Source organism: Akebia trifoliata, chromosome 7, assembly GCF_017979445.1.
Source record: "Akebia trifoliata isolate Shusen 1 chromosome 7, ASM1797944v1, whole genome shotgun sequence".
Classification (NCBI taxonomy): Eukaryota; Viridiplantae; Streptophyta; class Magnoliopsida; order Ranunculales; family Lardizabalaceae; genus Akebia; species Akebia trifoliata.
In genome coordinates this window covers 26,649,515-26,669,129 of record NC_141381.1, presented here as the reverse complement: position 1 = coordinate 26,669,129, position 19,615 = coordinate 26,649,515, and the positions used below count along the sequence as shown (strand labels likewise).

The 19,615-nt window shown below is 36.2% G+C and overlaps 1 protein-coding gene across 1 annotated transcript; it reads left to right on the top strand.

The window, feature by feature from the left end:
* Positions 1 to 3,859: 3,859 nt before the first annotated feature.
* LOC147398652 (Zinc finger C-x8-C-x5-C-x3-H type family protein) lies at positions 3,860 to 19,082 on the top strand. Its single transcript, XM_086447910.1, has 7 exons — positions 3,860 to 4,371; positions 4,451 to 4,486; positions 4,832 to 4,888; positions 12,173 to 12,292; positions 12,450 to 12,749; positions 17,891 to 18,175; positions 18,528 to 19,082. The coding sequence occupies exons 1-7, from the start codon at positions 3,922 to 3,924 to the stop codon at positions 18,639 to 18,641; spliced, it is 1,362 nt and encodes a 453-aa protein (XP_086304036.1). The 5' UTR covers positions 3,860 to 3,921; the 3' UTR covers positions 18,642 to 19,082.
* The last annotated feature ends 533 nt before the right edge of the window (positions 19,083 to 19,615 follow it).

The window sequence follows — 19,615 nt, the reverse complement described above, 5'->3', positions numbered from 1 at the left end:
CATTAAATAGCATTATAGAGAGTTATAGGGATATCGCGCTACAGAGGATCCACTTCCTAAGGCCGTTCCCTCTTCGGTGGCCCCATATAATTGGCTTTCCTCATCGGATTTACGAAACTCATTAAAAACCCATAGATCATAGTAATTGTTCGCTTTATATCGAAAATACCCTTTAAAAAAATATTTTTTAACCAAAATACCCCCATATTGCACCCTTGATATATTTATCTAACTCTTGATGCTCAAACTGGAATAATTACACGTGTCTCAATACTGTGCTCTGTCATATTTCGAGACATAACTTTCATTTAGGAAAGAGTGGTTGTTTTAAAAATGAATAATGCGAAAGTGACCTAAGATTGTACATCATATCGCACAACATGATGTGAAAGTGTGTAGGAGCCGTACATGCTTTCATCGAGATATAAATATGAGGTAGAACTTGAGGTCACTTCTTTTAAAATTATAACTGCTGCACTTGCTACAAAGCGCCAAATTTGCCACCGACGGACCGACCCACCCACAGCAGTGGTGTGGGTCCCATGGACATTTCCAGCTCATAAAATGCTTTAACCATGGTCTTTCATGGCTGACTGATAGAATGACCGAAATATCCTGACCTTCAGATTCTTGGCTAAAATCCTTGATTTTTCTCCCAAATTCTATCTTCTACTACCTCTTCAATTTTTAAGAATTCTTTTTTGAATATTTTAAATTTCCTGATTTTATTTTTTTTCTTCCTTAACTCTTAGTAATTTTTATTTTATTTTTATCATTGATTTAGAATGAGAATAGTAGAGAAAATCGAGTAATTAATCATATTTATGTAGGGAACAAATGATGGTTTTATTACCAAAATCTAAGGTTAAAGATAAAGGATTTTTTGACAAAATAAAAAGGGAAAATTATTAAAATAATATTATCAATTTATAATTATTAAAAAAATTAGTTTTTCGAATTTAGCAAGCAACGTAATAAATCGGTAGTCCGATCGCTGGTTCTAAGTGTTAAATATTTAAATTGGATGAAATACCTTTTTGACCACAAACACCAGTTGTTTGAGCCACTGGTTTTTATATCGACCTACTCTCAATTCCCAAGCACTTATTTTAAAATTGATTGAAATACCCTTTTGACCACAAAATCCGGTTGCTTGAACCACTGGTTTCCATATCGACCTGCTCCCAACTCCCAAGCACTTATTTTCATACCAACCTGCTCCCCAACTCCCAAGCACTTATTTTTAATGAAAATTGACTGTTGGAACGTTGATTTTCATTCTATACTTAGTAGTCCCCCCCACTCCTCACTTTCACTCACTCTCATTTTGATAAAATCGGGATAAGAAATATGTTCTTAATCTTTAATTTTTTTTAAATTCTTTTTAATTTTGTTATATTGTTAAAATTATAAATTATTATAAAATACTATATTATTTTTGTAATAATTTTCCCTTATTTTTAAGGAAAATTGTGAAAAAATTAATTTTTATTCTTCAAGAGTATTAATTACAATTGTTTTTTAATATAATAGTTATAATTATTAAAAATAATGAATAATAGTTATTTCAAGAGTTACAAATAATAAAATATAACAAAAAATATATGTAATTATCAATATTAGTGTCTTCCAATATTTTGTAAGTATTAATTACAAATTTTTTTAGTATAATAGTTATAATTTTAATATTACAATAGTTACAGATAATATATGTAATTATCAATATTATTTGTAAGTACTAATTACAAAATTTTAAATTAATATAATAGTTATAATTATTAAAAATAACAATTTTTAAGATTAGAAATAAATATTTATGTATTTATAAGTATTAATTACAAATTATAAATATGTAATTATAAATATAACAAATAATTTTTAAAATTGTATTTATTTGTAATACTGTTGGAAAAATAATATAATTTCCTTTATTTTTAATAATTATAAAATAATATATAAAAAAAATAATATAATATATATAATGAATTTTGTTGGGTTCTTGGTTTGGTTCGATTTAGGATTCCCTAAACCGAGAACGAAACCAAACCAATCGATTTTTCAAATTGTAAACTAGAATTGAATCGATGAGCTACAAAAATTAATCAAACCAACCCAAAATGCCTTGGTCCTATTTTCAATTTGGCTCGATCCAATGTGCATCCCTACTAAAAAAACACATATTACACATTCCCTAACGCATAAATACAATTACATCCATATAGTCAGAATATATGTTAACAAACGTCACCTTAGATCATATTGCCTTTAAATTCACTAAGTAAGACAATAATAAAACATCATAAATACAGGTAACAACAATAAAAGTGCCTAAAATTATAAACTATATTATTTATTCAAGAAACCTCCTAAACGTTGCAATTAAATCCATTTTCAACTTCACCTCTATATCCTCAGAAGATGTCACTCTTGTTACTTCTCCAAAAAAAACTAGAAAATTCATCACATTGAATAATTTTGATTGATTGGTTGACTCAGTTGATGATGTCTCCCCCTACTCAATTTGGTCAATAAGCATAAAAGACCCACATTCTTTAAACATTTCTAATACGAACGACTTTTATTTGGTGTATTTGACTTGACGACAAAGGAAACGACCGTCCCTACATGACTTTTGGGGCATGAAACTCTGTTCAAACATTCTTATGCAAAATGATTAGCTTTCTTGCGAGACCAACTCATGTAAATTCTTTTTTCCATTCATATTAAAACTAAGGGTATGTTGATTGCATGGAAAATAGGGTGGAAAATCAATTTCATGGAAAATGACATTTTTCAAGTGTTGATTGCACATGAAAATGGAAATTCATTTCTACCCCATTCAAAAAGTCCACTAAATCATGGATTTCACTTTCCCACCCATATGGGGGGAAAATGAAATCCACCCATATTTCCATCCTCATTTTCCATACCACCATTACTACCACCACCACCACCATTACACTTACCTCGTCATCGTCGTCATCGCCGTCGTCACCATCGTCGTAGCCGTTGGCTCCCTCTTCGACCACCTTCATTGTGGGCAAACATCATAGAGTGTGCAATTTTTCAATTTTTTGATAAGTAAAATTTAGGTCATAGAGTAAACCAGAGAAAAAATAAAAAAATCCAAAAAATGATGAAAATTTTTTCTCAACAAAGACGTTAGATTTGTAGACATTGATGTTCGATTGTATTGCAAGTGAGAAAGAAGAAAACAACTCTAGCTTGCTCTGTTTTAAAGAGACGAAGCATGGAAATGGAAAGTAAGATATATAAATATATATATATAATTCGTGCAAAAATTGATGGTCTAAATGTCGATTTTCAAGGGATATAAAAATCGCTGATTTTCATGGGGTATTTTCGTCAACTTGAAAACTGACGATCCAACTATCGATTTATTACTTTTTAGATAAATTTGATTTTTTAATAATTATAAATTAATATATTATTGTTTTAAATAATTTTTCCAAAGAAAAACAAGCGTCTTTTATATAAAAAAAAGGTTGTAAATGAGGGTATTTTGATCATTTTTATTATCTTTCAGAAAAAACTAAAGTCAAAGAGTATGCTATTGGTTTGAAAATACGTGGGTATCTCAAATATATTAAACAAAACTCCAAGGAGGTATTTCTAAATTACCTAAATGATTTCCTCCTAGTCTTTACACGTGTCACATTTTGATTGCAGAATAGAGCCGAAAAATCTACGGTACGCGAAAATTTCTCCAAAAAACACTGTTACAACCTACCGTTGTCCTATGGAACAAGTACTACACCGTAAATATTTCCACCTTGTATGAAATACGTATAGATACGTGATCCTCTAAAGTATAAGATACTAACTTAAATTCCCCCCATCCCTCTCTTCTGGTTCATCTCCTACACTCGAAAAAATTAGGGTTTCTAATGTGGAGGAAGAATGGGAAACTGTGAAGAGCGTTTGATATCGAAACCTCAGGAGGAGGAGAAGAAGTTAGGTTATTCATTATTGGCTTCTGATCCTGCTTCTGCGTCTGATCTTGTTCCCCCTTCTGTTGAAACCCTAGATGTAGAGTTACCGAATCTAAGGTTAGAAGATGAAGAAAACCAGAATCTAGGGTTAGAAGATGAAGAGAACCATAATCTAGGGTTAGAAGATGAAGAGAACCAGAATCCAGGGGTAGAAGATGAAGAGAACCAGAATCTGAACGAGAATGAGAACCAGAACGAGAATCCAGAAGGGGATAGAGAAGTAAATGAGGAGACAAACAGTATATCTCAGCATCCTTTGAGGCCTAGCGAGCCCGATTGCGTGTTCTATGTTCGAACAGGAACGTGTCGTTATGGATTGAATTGTAGATACAATCACCCTCCTAGAGAGAAAGAGAAGGTAATTGGATTGATTTCAATTTGATCGAGTATATATATATATATTTTTTGATGTTTGGTGACTGGAATTGTTTCTGTAGGTGCGATCGGTACCTGACTCGTCAGAATCAGTTCAGGTGAGCTCTTTGAGGATAATTCAGTTGAATTTCTCTTCAACTGATCTAAATCTGTAAGATTTAGTGTAGAAGGAAATTAGCTTAACTAGCTTGTTTGGATCTCCTCCCCCCCCCCCCCCCCCCCCCCCCCACCCCCACCCACACCACACAGACACACACCACACAAGAAGCAATATTTGGTGAGCTGTGATCCGAATCATAATCGTCTATATCTAATCCCAATTACTGGTTTCGGCACCATGAAACCTAATTAACAGGGCCTACTAGATATGAGATGTCTGTGATCATTGTAGGTTTGATTGTAAGGTAGTGAGCTATCTCACATGCTTCATACTTGTTGTTAAGGATAAGGAGAACGATGATGAAGAACATCCAGAAAGAGAAGGGCTACCAGAATGCAAGGTTATTAACTTAGCTGTTCTCCAGTTATTTTCTGTTCCTGAATATTTACTTTTTGTTTTTCGCACTTTATACTCTTTTTTATATTGTTTGAAGTGGATTTTATGTATTCTACATTTTAATTTTGTCTAAACAAGAAAGAGATTTTGTTTCCTTTTCGAGGATTAGGTGCTCTTAGTTACTGAAAATTGTTTCTGAGTTGTTTGTTAAGGCAACCTGTTAGGTTGAGGGTTTGAATGAGAGTTGACCAACCCTCTATGGGTTTTGCTGTGGTATTTATAGGGTGAAAAATTTAAGGGTAGGGTCACTTAGATCCATCGACAAGATTATGATAGATGCAAACAATTAAGTATGAGGATACAAAATTTATCCTACGGGTCTTAAAATATTGATTGCACGTGGATCTATGATATATGGGATTGAGGGCTACTCATCCTCTAACTCCAGCTTTAGAAAGAACATGACTACCCTACAACTGATAGAAGATAGAAGTAAGAGCTCCCCCCCCCCCCCCCCTTCCATGACAAAACGACTGACACACTTCGATCTTGATGGATGGTGGCGGATCTAAATCCAGGGGGTTATGTCTATGGTATACCTATAAACTTTACGAACTACACTAGTTGGCACCTTCTTAAAAATCTTGGTGTTGCCACCGAGTAAGCCTGTTTTTAGTGAGATCAGTAACTTTGGTGAAGGCAGGTTTTGAACCAAGTTCAATGGTATGAACACCCATAGACTTTATTAACTAAGCTGGGTTGCACCTTAGTAGATAAAAACATCTACTTACTTTTTGTTGGACATGTGAAGTGTACTTTAATAGAACATTAAATTACCTAAATGTCTTTATTTTTATTTTTCCTTTTTATACGTTAAAAGTTCATTAAAATCAAATAAATAGAAACATAGGAGTTTGAGAAGACCTATTGATACAAAAGAAGAAAAACTAAGATAACACAAACACAAGAGAGAAATCAAAATCTTACTTGCTGCCCTAACACAAGCTTCAACATGACAATTGACATGTGATGAGTGTGAAACGACGAAGCAGTAAAGAGAACAAAAAACATACACGAAATAGACAAGGATTTACATGGTTTGGCAATATGGTTACGTTTGTAGATCGGAACAATCTTCTTCACTAAGAAATCAAAGGAAAACAATACAAGAAAAAAACACCTTAGGTTTTAATCTCAAACCTAAGCCCTGAAACCCTTATACACCCCCTCTCTTTCTCTCTCAAACTCTAGAAGAATAAAATCCTTGTGTTTTTACAACCCTAAAGATCTCTATTTATAAAATCGGAAGTTACTAAAATGTGTATATCTCCCTAAAATAGAAAAAAAATGACCCTTAAAAAAATATTTCATAATTCCTTTTTAGTTATCCTAAATATAGAAACCCCCAAAATTAGAATACAAGACAATTACTCAACAATCTCCACATTGGCTTGTATTCTGTCACTTTGGAGAAAACTAACTGTACATGTCTCGCACAACAAACTTTGCATCACCTATGCTTGGGATGCAACTCCACCTTAAACCTGAATCAACTCAATTAAATCACCTGTTTGCTAATACCGCAAACAACCATTGGCCCTTTTGAATCATCAGCTACACACTATCAAATTATCTTGGCCCATCCTGACTCAAATCACACGGCCAATGCTCATGTTTAGTTGTCTCGAGTCGACTGCCTAGTCAACTCCAGAGAGGAACCTTGACCTTTCCTCTTGAACTGTAGGAACCACCTTAAAATCAACTGTCATATTCTTTGGTTTATAGGACTTCCCTTTCAACGCCCTAACCAACCCTGTCGAACCAAGATATCCCACCATTATTTTTCATAGATTAAAACTATTACTCATGTTGAATCTCTCGACCTCGAACTTCGTGTTCGAACTCTTCACTGCCATCCATATGAACTTGCTTGTTTTGATACTAATTTGTGAAACAACGAAGCAGTAAAGAGAACGAAAATCATACACAAAATACACAAGGATTTACGTGGTTTGACAGTATGCCTATGTCCATGGATCAGAACAATCAATTTCACTAAGAAATCAAATGATAACAATACAAGAAAAAAACACCCAAGGTTTTAATCTCAAACCCAAGCCCTGAAACCCTTGTACGCCCCCTTTCCCTTTCTCTCTCAAAACTTAGAAAAAAATCCTTGTGTTTTTACAACCTAGAGATCTCTATTTATAAAATCGGGAGTTGCTAAAACGTGTCTATCTCCTCAAAATAGAAAAAACCCTTAAGAAAATATTTCATAATTTCTTTTTAATAACCCTAAAAATAGAAACCCGCCAAATTAGAATACAAGACAATTACTCAACATTGGAGATATCAAAGCTTGACGAGTAAACTTTATGTTTTTTTTTTTCCCTTCTATTTTGGATTTTTATTTTATGTTTTTGAGCTTTATTTTCATGTTTTATTAACCCATTGTCTTATTATAATGTTTAGGGGTAGTTTGGTAACTTTATGTGTTTTTTAGTTAAGTTTATAAGAGTTTGAAATTTAGGAGAGATTTAATTACGAAAATTAGAGTTTCATTAGTTTCTTTATTTAGTATTCTTAGAGATTTTTTTAATAAATAGATTGTATTAGGGTTTATTGACTTGGAGTTATGATTGGAATAAAAAAAAAAAAAAATTTCTATTTTTTTATTGCTTGGATGTTGGTGCATTAAATTGGGTGATGCCATGGAAATCATTGGGGTGATTTCAAGGTAAATCTATCATCTTTTTATCTCTTCCTTCTTCTTCAATCCATCTTTTTTGCATTTCTTTTTGTTTATTTGTGAGAGATCAAGAAACCATCCAGAACCCTCTAATCCTTTCAACAAAACAAACCCATAATTTCAGTTTCTTGATTTCTTGAATTCTTCGATTCTTGAATTTTTGTTAGAATTCTTGAATCTTGAATCTTGATTTTTTTATTTTGATTTTGATTTTTTGTAATCTCTTTTCCACGACCCTTAATCTTTTCCCCATTTTCTTAACCTTTAATCCTTACCCTACAAACTTTAATCCTTTTCTTTACCTTATAAACCTCAGACTTAAAATGGGTTGGATTTTATTTGAAACCTGAATCTGATTTTAGTGGGTTTGGTTATTTTAAGTATATCCGAATTAAATATGGGTCGGATGTGGGTTGATGTCCCTTGACCCGAGTCGGATACAGATCCATCCCTATATCCACTTATATTTGAATGGTATATTATTTTTTATGTTATATTTTTATATTTTTCAAGCTATCTTTCATCAACCAACAAGTGTTGGGCGTAGTTGTCAATGCCTTTCTTAAAAAAGGGAGAGTTTTTGAGTTCAAGTCACTTTTTGGCCACCACACCTTTAGCAATTTTCCTTGAAATGGTTTGAAATTATCCTGCCCGACTGACTCAAATCAATTAATTTGGTAGGATCAAATCTGGACTGGATAAAGTTTCAACTATGGATATTTGCATATTCGGCCCGAATCCAAATCATTTTAAGCTCCGATATAAACCTAGATCCTAAATCATAATTGGATAATGCTACAATTATACCCCACAACCAAACCCTTGGGGTTTACCCTAAACGTTTGAGGTAACCCTATCGTAATTCAAATGGCCAAATCCTTATCCCAATCCCAAATTAGCTTTCCTAATTCCCCAGATTTCCTCTTCTTTCCTCATCATCTTGCATCAACATGCTAAAAACACCCTTTGAATTCACTTAATGGATTTCACCAAAAGAAAATGAGGCCTAAAAGGTTGTTGATTTTAGTGATGGGTTGTTCCTTCCCCTCAAGTACTTTTTTGTTCATTTCCTTTAGAAACCACTATAGGATCAGATAAAAAGTTATAATTGGAACAACATGAAGGTGGGGCCCTCTTAGATTACTTTTCTTTGATTGAATCAATGAAGAGCAACAAACTTTTCTTGAAATACTTTTTGAAGAGATGAGATCTATCAAACTCATAGTGAATTGGTGAGGGTACTAGAAAGTGGTAAGATCCCTTATCTTAATGGATTTTTCATGGCATTCTTTAATGTTTGTTGGAAAACCATTAAGGATGATTTGATATTAATTGTGAAGGATTTTCCAGAAAGGGTTGATCTTGAGTATTGCGCCAATGGCACATTTATCACTTTGGTTCCAAAGGAGTTGGGTGCAACGAACATTTTAGATATGAGTCAAATAAGTCTAATTGGGGTTATGTACAAGATCATCTCTAAGACGTTGGATTTAAGGCTTAAATGGATCATTTCATGTCTAGTAGGGACATAATAAGATGTTTTTGTCCAGAGTCGTCAAATTTTGGATGGGGTCTTGATTGCTAATGAGTGTATTGATTCTAGGAAGAGGAGGACAGGTGAGTCGGGTATTGTATGCAAAATTGATTTGAAAAAAGTCCATACTATGTTAACTTGGGAGTTTTGAGACATTTGATGTGTAAAATGGTATTTGGGTTTTCGTGGATTAATTAGATAATGAAATGTGTTTCCTCATCTCCGTGTTTATCTTGGTGAATGAAGGTGTAGTAGGTTTCTTTCGGAAATTTAGGGATCTTAGACAATGTGATCTATTATTCCTATTCTTATTTAATATCATTCTTGTGGCCCATGGTAGGCTTTTGTTAAGGTTTGTGTCTATTGGTAATATGTCAGGATTTGCCCTCAATGAGGGCGGTCCTATGATTTCTCACTTAGAGTTTGAGAAGTTGGATATGGCCCCTAGGTGTGAGAGGTTTAGTTCTATCCCTGTTTCTTATATGAGATTGCGCCTTGGTGCTTTACAATAGTAAAGCTATCTGGGATCAAGTCATCAAGAGAGTGAGTAGGTATTAAGGTTCATGGAAAACTAGATTATTATCAAAAGGTGGAAGAATTACTCCCATCAAAAGTGTCCTAGTTGGCAACATAATGCATTTCTTCTCCCTTTTTGAATCCCTCGGAGTTCAATTGGATAAGCTACTTTGAGATTTTCTATGGAATGATAAAGAAAGGGCTCAATAGTTTAATTTGGTTAATTGGAAGTCTATCTATTCCCCTAAAAATGGAGGTTTTGGATTTTGCAATCGTAGGATTATAAATTCAGCATTCTCTAAAGTAGTTGTGGAGATCTAGCAAATGTGGGGTTTGGAAAGGGGTTTTGAAGGTGGTGCTTAATTTCAGAGAAGGACATGTTTTAAAGTGTGTAAGGGGGAGTGAAGTTTTTTTTTTTGGGAGGATCCTTTGTGTGGAAATGCTCTTTTTTATTCGTATTTCTCAAATTTTTATTCCATTTCTTCAAAAAAGAATCTCCAATCTAGAACTTCATAATTCGGCTTGGATTTTTTTTTTTTTTGAGGGGGGACTTCAGATTCAACATAAATAATATTGACTATGAGGTAGGGGTGTCAATAGGTACCCATTTAATCGAAACAAACCTAAAATCAGAAGAATCAAAATCGAAAACCCCGGTTCCGGTTCCAGTTTTAGTTCCCTTTTTATTGCAACAAATTAGAGTCGGGTCTAAAATGGAATTAAATTAATTGTAACATGAACTATCTATACGATGGGTGCTTGCAGGTACCCTGAACTTATTTATTTTTTCAGTTCTTTTTATATTATATAAATAATTTAAGCTTTTCTTTCAATTAAAACTAATAAATTTTATTTACTTCAATTTTCTATATAAACTATGCATTAGAGCCTAAAATGGATCATTTCTTTGAAAAATTTAATAGTTGTAAAGCATATAAATTTTATTTTATTTTTTATAAAAAATCCTTGAGTTATACCTTTTGTGGAACACATTATGATTAAATTGATAATTTTGTAGATAATATGTTTTTTTAAAAGGGAAAAGATTTTATAGTAATTTGAAATATTTTTTTCTCATTCGATTCTTGAGAACATTGGTACCTGTGGTTCCAGTTCCAGTTTTATTTATTTTATAACCACAACCGACAAGAATTAAAATAAAAATATATATGATGATTTTGGTTCTAAACACATTAGGAACTGAATCGGAACCGACCCATTGACACCCTTACTGCGAGGCTTAATTGGTTGCTAGTCTAGTTAACAACTTGACTTCCATTTTTATCTCCTCTTGATGAAGATTGTCTAGTGTGGATGAGGAACTAGGGCGGTGTATTTTAAGTTAAATCTATTTATTAATCCATTGTCGTCACCTATCATCCTTGTGTCAGGGTCATGGTGTTCCATTTAAGGGTTTTATTTTTGAGTGGAGGCCTTGGATAGAATTTTGATTGTGGATCATATCATTCCTTGACATATGAACTTAGTTGACTTTAGTTTCTCGTGTAAAGTTAGTAATGAATCATATTTTGATCCGCTGTATCTTAGCTTCTAACATTTGGATCATAATTCTTTCTATTCTCCACGTATGTTGGGATTCCCAAAGCTAGGGCTTAAAACGGGTCGGGTTCGAGCCGGAGATGAGTATATCCATATCTGAATTTTTATTCGGATCCTAGTAGCTAAAACCATTTCCAAACCATTTTGCTTTCACTAAACCCGTATCTGGATCTTGGGTGTGTTTTTTTTTCTTTTTGTTGTTCTTTTTCTTTTTCTTCTTTGTTTCTTTCTTCTCAGTATGAGCTAGGTCTTCTCAACACCCTTACTTTTTTAGGTAATACATCATATATTTGTCGAAAAAAAAAAAGGATTGAAGATTTGCCAACTTTGTAAATAAGTGAGGACATTATCTAGGAAATATCCAATAGATGTGAAACAAAGAGATGAAATGGGACCAAATATAACATTTGAAGGTGAGCAATTCATTGATATTCACCAGATGATTCTTATTAGGATTCAACTTTGTGCTCTAGATGTTGGAATTGTCACAACATTGTTGTAATGGTGCAATCCTTATTTTGATCCCCCTAACAAATCAAATTAATGGCCATTGACTATTTTGTTCTGCCCTGAAATAGTATGTCTTACTATCGAATAATATAATAAATTTATAAAGACTACAATACACAAATTGCTTACACTAGCAATGGATTGTTTTCCTTGTAAAACCATTGTTGGATTCCAACACACGTGTCCATATCTTTGTTTCATGGATAATGACTAATTGATCTATTTTCCAAACAGCTATTGTAGTTTCTTTGGCATCTATTTAAGCAGGAAGATAAAAAAAATGTTTTGCTAGGTGTTTCAATGATTAAGCAGTGTTGATGTTTTCTTCCTTCGCTTTTGTCGTTAACTATTCATTCGTTTAATAGAATGCCCCATGGTTTGTGTTTCATTATGTAATGCTTCCCCCATGATTGTTGCAGTATTACTTAAAGACCGGAGGTTGTAAGTTTGGAAAAGCTTGTAGATATCATCACCCTCGAGAAAAAACTGTGGTTGGACCACCGTTGGAGTTGAACTTTCTGGGGCTTCCAATCCGACCAGTAATATTTTTACTGTCTAATTCAGAAATCCATCAATCTTTGTTAAGAAATGCTTTAAATCCTAGGCAGCCATTCTTTGAGATAAATATGTAATTATTTAAGTAGGTCCTATTGACTGGTTATCTTGAAATGTGTGCTAAGATTCTTTTCATCTCAGGGAGAGAAAGAATGCCCCTTCTACATGCGTATGGGTTCTTGCAAATTTGCAACTAATTGCAGGTTTCATCATCCTGATCCTACTGCTTCGGGAGGAACTGATCCTCTTTCAGGATATCAAAATGGTGGATCTGTTCCATTAAATTCTTCAGCCACATCACAACCAGATGTAACATCCTGGTCTTTACCCAGAACCCCAAATGAACCACCCGTTCCACACTTTGGTTCCGCTCCATCTTATGTGCCAATGATTTTTTCACCTCCACAATTGCATCCAAATTTGGAATGGAATGGATATCAGGTAAATTGTGCCCTTATTTACATGCATGCTTTTTATCACTTAGAGACATGGTTTTAAATCTCTTCTGTGACCGAGTTGACTCGGGTTAAATATCTTGTTATCGTCCATGAATGAGATAGATAGACATGGCATCTCACACGTGCAAAATCTCGCGAGATAAACGAGATGACTTGGACAATATTTTGAAAATCTCATCCGAGTTGGTAAAACTTGTCCGAGTCAACTGGGATTTTGTATATTTTAATCACAATAATTAAAATATTTATTATCTAAGTAAAATATTATTTTATTAGTAAACATATTCTAATCTACCTTATTTTTCAAAATAAATAGTAATTATTTTCATATAAATATTTATAAATAAATAATTGTAAACCGAGTTAAATGGTTTATATCGTTCAAGACAACTCTGTCTCGTCCATGAATGAGATGAGACGTCAAATCGAGTTTTGAAACCATGCTTAGAGTAGTATTTTATACTTTCTTGATATTCTTCCCTTTCTCAGTTTATTACCATATTAGAAAGACATGCTTTATTTTTTTATTTTTAATAAGCAAATATGAGAAACATGCATATAGCTTCTTTGATACCACCAAATTTACCTTCCCAACAAAGCTTAGAACTCGATCCTGGTACTTATATGACATTCATGAAAGAAAAAGTATCTTGGCGTAGTAATGGTGGATTGAAAATAGAGTTGTCTTTGTTGATTAGACATTCAGACATGGTGAGTTGGTTTGACTTATCTTCTCTCGTGTTTCAACCAAAACTTGTATAGTTTAGGTGGTTCGTGCTTGTAGATGCAGCAAAATGAAATGATCCACGTGTGTGCCATGTGGGCTGAGTTTATATGAGGTGGAAGGGTGTCACGACGGTGTTCTTTCGAAGCGAGGTTGTGCGGCACAAGGGGGTGCTAATCCACAAGTAAACTTTTAAAAATGATCATACACCACAATACGTAGCAAGCAAACAAGATAACGGGGCAACACAAGGCAAAGCGCGGAGGTAATTTTGTTGATATAATATTGAGATTACACGGTGTAACACGTTACAAAAGCAATAGGTGTGTTAAAAGCAATAGGTTATCCTATGACATGTAGGACTTCCACGTAGTTTGGTGCGAGGGTTTAAGTCAACGTAGGTGTAGGCCGGGGATTGGGAAGCACTAGACACTTTTCATACAAAGAGTACATTAAGTCTTTCCTAGGTTTTTAGAATGAAACATCAAAAGTGGAGGTCGGCCATACTCCCTTATTACTAAAATGCCACTAAACTAACATATATGCCCTGGCATGAGGTTGATATGGCTTCATATGTGAGTCTTACATAGTGTTGTATGGGTGCTCCCGGGTGACTCCGGGGCGAGTTACACCTAACTCTAGGTGATATAATGTATGGCTGTCACAAAGGGACAATTTCATCCATCTTTTGCCTATAATCAAGACAAAAGGGCAACAAAGGAAGAGATGGCTTTTTTGAACCCAAAGGCCAGCCCCTCCTCTCGGATCCTTCTCTCTCTCTCTTATGAAGCCTTGGCTGCTCTGGGGTGGTGTTCCCTATTGAACTGGTGTAGCCACCACCTCCCCCCAACCCCTGTCAATCATCATCATCATCATCAAAATCCTTATCCACCATCTACATTTTGGCAACTCTACTGGGGAACAAACTCGACCAGATCTGCACCCCTACTGTGACCACTAGCCATTGATGTGTTCGAACTTGATCCATGCGTAAATCACCCCTTTTCAAACCTCTAAAAACCCATTATCCCCTGTGCTTCTCCTTTTTTTTTTCTACGGATCCTCTTGTCTTCTTCTCCAACCTCAGTTTCCCTCTACTTGATCATTTCTCACTATTTCGATTCCACTCAAAAGCCAGTGCCAAACCCTAAAATTCGTCAATGGCGTCAATCAACGTCAGCTGGTTTGGTGAAAACTTGTTTCAGAAAACCCCTAACCCTATCGTCCCATCACTTCAGTCTCATTCAACCAAATCCATTTCCCCACATCATCACCATGAAATCCCTCTTTGTAGGCTCGGTGAGTTCTCTATTCCTCTCTATTTGATTGACCGCACAGTGACCCACATGAAGATCACCTGTCCCCAACAATGTCATCGATACGTGTGGCAAACGCCGTCTCCTTCAAAACGCTCTCCACCTGTTCGACCAACTGCTTCAATGAGATCTTGTCTCATGGAATACATCCCCAATGCCCACAACCAACCCAATCTTCCTCACCAAACTGTAATGATGTTCACTATCATATTCTCGCTCGATCGATTGCTACCTGATAATTAAGTCTTTACCACTCTTGTTAAGGCCTGTGCCAGCATGAGTGCTGTTAGGCAGGGCAAGCAAGTCCATGCCCTCTCTATTTTATCACTTTTTTTATGGAAGATGTTGTCGTTAAATCCTCGCGTGTAGATATGTATTCGAAATGTGGGTTAACTAATACGGATCCTCTTGTCTTCTTCTCCAACCTCAGTTTCCCTCTACTTGATCATTTCTCACTATTTCGATTCCACTCAAAAGCCAGTGCCAACCCTAAAATTCGTCAATGGCGTCAATCAACGTCAGCTGGTTTGGTGAAAACTTGTTTCAGAAAACCCCTAACCCTATCGTCCCATCACTTCAGTCTCATTCAACCAAATCCATTTCCCCACATCATCACCATCAACATGAAATCCCTCTTTGTAGGCTCGGTGAGTCTCTCTTCCTCTCTATTTGATTGACCGCACAGTGACCCACATGAAGATCACCTGTCCCCAACAATGTCATCGATACGTGTGGCAAACGCCGTCTCCTTCAAAACGCTCTCCACCTGTTCGACAACTGCTTCAATGAAGATTGTCTCATGGAATACATCCCCATTGCCCACAACCAACCCAATCTTCCTCACCAAACTGTAATGATGTTCACTATCATATTCTCGCTCGATCGATTGCTACCTGATAATTAAGTCTTTACCACTCTTGTTAAGGCCTGTGCCAGCATGAGTGCTGTTAGGCAGGGCAAGCAAGTCCATGCCCTCTCTATTTTATCACTTTTTTTATGGAAGATGTTGTCGTTAAATCCTCGCGTGTAGATATGTATTCGAAATGTGGGTTAACTAATGATGTGCATCGGGTTTTTGATTTGATTTCTTCAAAGAATTTTGTTTGTTGGACAGCTATGATTAATGGGTACAAATGGTCAAAATTTAGATGCTGTTGAGATTTTAAGGATGATGCCAGTGAAGGGTTTGTGTTCTTGGGCAGCTTTGATTTCTGGGTTTGTGCGGAGTTATAGCCTTGTCATAGTTCCTGGCTATGACTCTAGCACGTTTGTTAGTAACACTTTTGTGGATATGTACGCCAAATGTAGTGATATTTAGCAGTAAAAAATGTCTTTGATAATATTCCCCGAAGAGACGACTACAATCATAGTTGGAGCAGCTCAGCATGGTTGAACTGAGGGAGCATTGAAGCTGTACGACGAGATGGTTTTAGAGGGATTAGAACCAAATGAAGCCACTTGGGCCTCTTGATTAAGTGCTTGCAAACTCCATGGGAATACCCGAATGGGTAAAAAGGATTGCAAATCATCTACTAAGCGTAAAACCGTAGAATCCTTCAATCTATTGGCTCTTAACTAATACCTATGCTGGTGCTGATATGTGCGATGATGTCTCCAAAACAAGGAAGCTAATGTCAGTTATGAAGGTTAGAAAAGAATTGGTTATAATTGGGTGTGAATTTGGGTAAGGAGAGCCAAGTGTTCTATGCTGGTGAAGTGTTGCCTCTTATCAAAGAGGAAATCTTTGGGATTGAAAATTAGCGGGCCATGATTCCAAATCCATGCATCCATGCATCCAACAATCTTGATAGTCTTATCAAGAGAAATGGTAATGGACACCTATACTTATCATGGTCATGCATTGGAGGATGGGGTTATGAAATGTGGAGTCCTATTTCGTAACCATGGTAAAGAGCTTAGACATCGAAGCCGTGGCACCACAATCCCAATTCAATCGCTTCATGACAAGGGTGGTGCCCTTCTTCTCTATGTGGGAATTCTCATCTTTTTACTATTAGAGTTTAAAACTCAACTGGGCAGAGTCTTTGATCTTTGATTTCTTGAAAAATCCTTTAGGTCCTTTGAATCTTTAAATGAGCTTAGGCCCACATTTATGTCTGATCTCAAGTCATGGGGGCTTGATATACTCAGTCCAAACTTGATGTAGCATAACAAGCCTTGACCCAAGTGATGAGATTGAGCCCAACGTCACAAAACTCGAGTTTGAGCCCATTCCTAAACCCACATCTTTAAGAAGCCCCAGTGCAATGCTGCTCCAGCGAGATGCCTCCTCTAGGTGATACCGCCCCAGTGTGATGCTGCCTAGCGCGATGCCGCTTCTAGGTGATAGCACCCCAGTGTGATGCCGCCTCTAGGTGATACCGCCCCAGTGTGATGATACCTCTAGGTGATGCTGCCCCACCGCCATGCCGCCCAGAGCAATGATGCTTCTAGGCAGTGCCGCCTCATTGCGATTTTGCCTTCGGAAGTTTCTGCCATAGTGCGACGTCGCTTGCCTTCTCAAGTGCTTTTGTCTGTTTTATTTACTTGCCCGTTGCCATGATTTGCACCAAGGATTGCCCGCCATAGAGATTTTCATAACCTCTACGATGTGCAGGGGGCTAATGTAGATGGTGCAAAAGGGAATGATCCACGTGTGTACCATGTGGGCTGCGTTTATATGAGGTGGAAGGGGCACTTAAGTCATTTCATCCATCTTTTACTTATAATTAAGAAAACAGGGCAACAAAGGAAGGGACGACTTTTTCAAACCCGAAGGCCAGCCCCTCCTCTCGGATCCTTCTCTCTCTCTCTCTCTAATGAAGCCTTGGCTGCTCTCTGGGGTGTTGTTCCCTCTTGAACTAGTGTAGCCACCACCTCCCCTCAACCCCGGTCATCATCATCATCATTGAAGGCCTTATCCACCATCTACAGTGCTTTTCTCTTGTAGATGCTTATTATTTTACTCAATGAAGAAAAATAAATTACTAGTTTAGAATCCAGTTGATTCAGTTCCATCGATACTATATTATTGATTCTGTGTTTCTCACCTGTTATTGTATCATTTGCTTGTCGTTTGTTCAGGCTCCAGTGAGCTCACTGTATCCACCACCACAAGAGAGGACTATTTATCCACCTTCGGCTCCAGTCATGAATGATTCCAACAAGAATACAAGTGGCTCTAAACATCATCATCAACAACAGCAGATGCATGTTGACGAATTCCCTGAGAGACCAGGCCAACGTGAGTGCAAATACTTCATGAAAACTGGGGATTGTAAATATAGATCGGCTTGTAGGTTTCATCATCCAAAGAACCGGATCCCAAACTCACCTGTTGTCAGTCCTGTGGGATTACCTCTGAGACCTGTAAGTTGAGTTTGTTGTTTTAGTCTGTTCACATGCACCTGGCATAATTAAGTTCCTTGATAACTACAAGAGCTATTATTGTTATATTTCCACTTACAGCTTCTGAAAGCTTCATATTGTTTTATGCATTCAATTAAGTGCATGTGCACGACCTATCCTCCATAAACCCATTCTTAACTCTCCACATGGTTTGAGGACAAAGTGACTCCAAATCCTGACGGTAAACAATAGACATCCAAGACAGAGATTTGGATTAGGTTTTTTCTATGATTTCACACAACTTATTTTCTGCTTCGATATCAAAGCTGTTATATTTGGGTAAACTCTCTAAACTTATGTCTCTGTCATCCAGGATCAAACAATCTGCACACACTACAGCCGCCATGGCATTTGCAAGTTTGGGTCTGCATGTAAATATAACCATCCACCAAATCATGTCTCTTCAGGTGTGTCTGCATCAAATTAGCCCCAATCTTTAGACAACGAGAAATTACGAGGGTCCAAAATGACAGGATATGGACATGGAAGTGAGAGTCTGATCCAGCAGTTGGTGTAAGAATTTTACATACCCGGTCTCATCATCTGTTAAGGCTTAAGAAACCACGAAACATGGTAGAAGGGTTTGGAACCAGTTTCTTAGATTTCTTTTGTAAGTGGAAAATCATCTCTGTTACTTTGGTTCCTGCAAGCCTGTTCACGGATGGGAGATGGCATTATATTTGTCCATGTTTTGTACTCCAAGGGGGCTCCCTGGCTGGGAAGAGTTCAGGTGTTGTAATTTGCCCTTTATTTAATATTTACGTTTTTAGTTTAATAGCTTCTACTAATAAAATATCAAACATAATAATACAACCTACTTGACAATTGGTATTGGTTGAAATATAAAAGCTAGTACTGTATTCCTTTTGGTTGAATTGTTTACAGATGAGGATTGCTGCCAAACGATCACATTTTTCTGCAGATTAACATGTGCGCACACACATTTTTGGGGGGATGACTCTTGTTCTGGATACCAGATAGACTTGGTCTGGTTAGGTTTTTGTAGAGATCATTGTTGTGGAAATTTCATATTCAGTGAAGCCTTCTTTCCACCTTTTCAGTGGTAAGACTCAGAAAGAAAAATCATCTTGAAACAAATATTTCAATGCCTATTGGATAATGCTGTGGATTATGGAGTCTGATATCTAGGTCTCTGTTGAGATTATAGAGCATCTCCTTGCACAAAGTCAAGTCTAACTATACAAACCACACGATCTTCACCTATGTTACCTGTTTCGTTGGTTCAAATTCAAATTCGGGTCCGCAGTTTGTGGTCCGCCACTCTTGATCAAACCCTGCTTGTAGAGGTAGTTTGTGGTGGATGTTTAATTCATTTATGTTAATCTCATAGAAGTAGACTGAAGTCAAGGGGGGCATATGATTAGTTTAAAAACCAAGGAG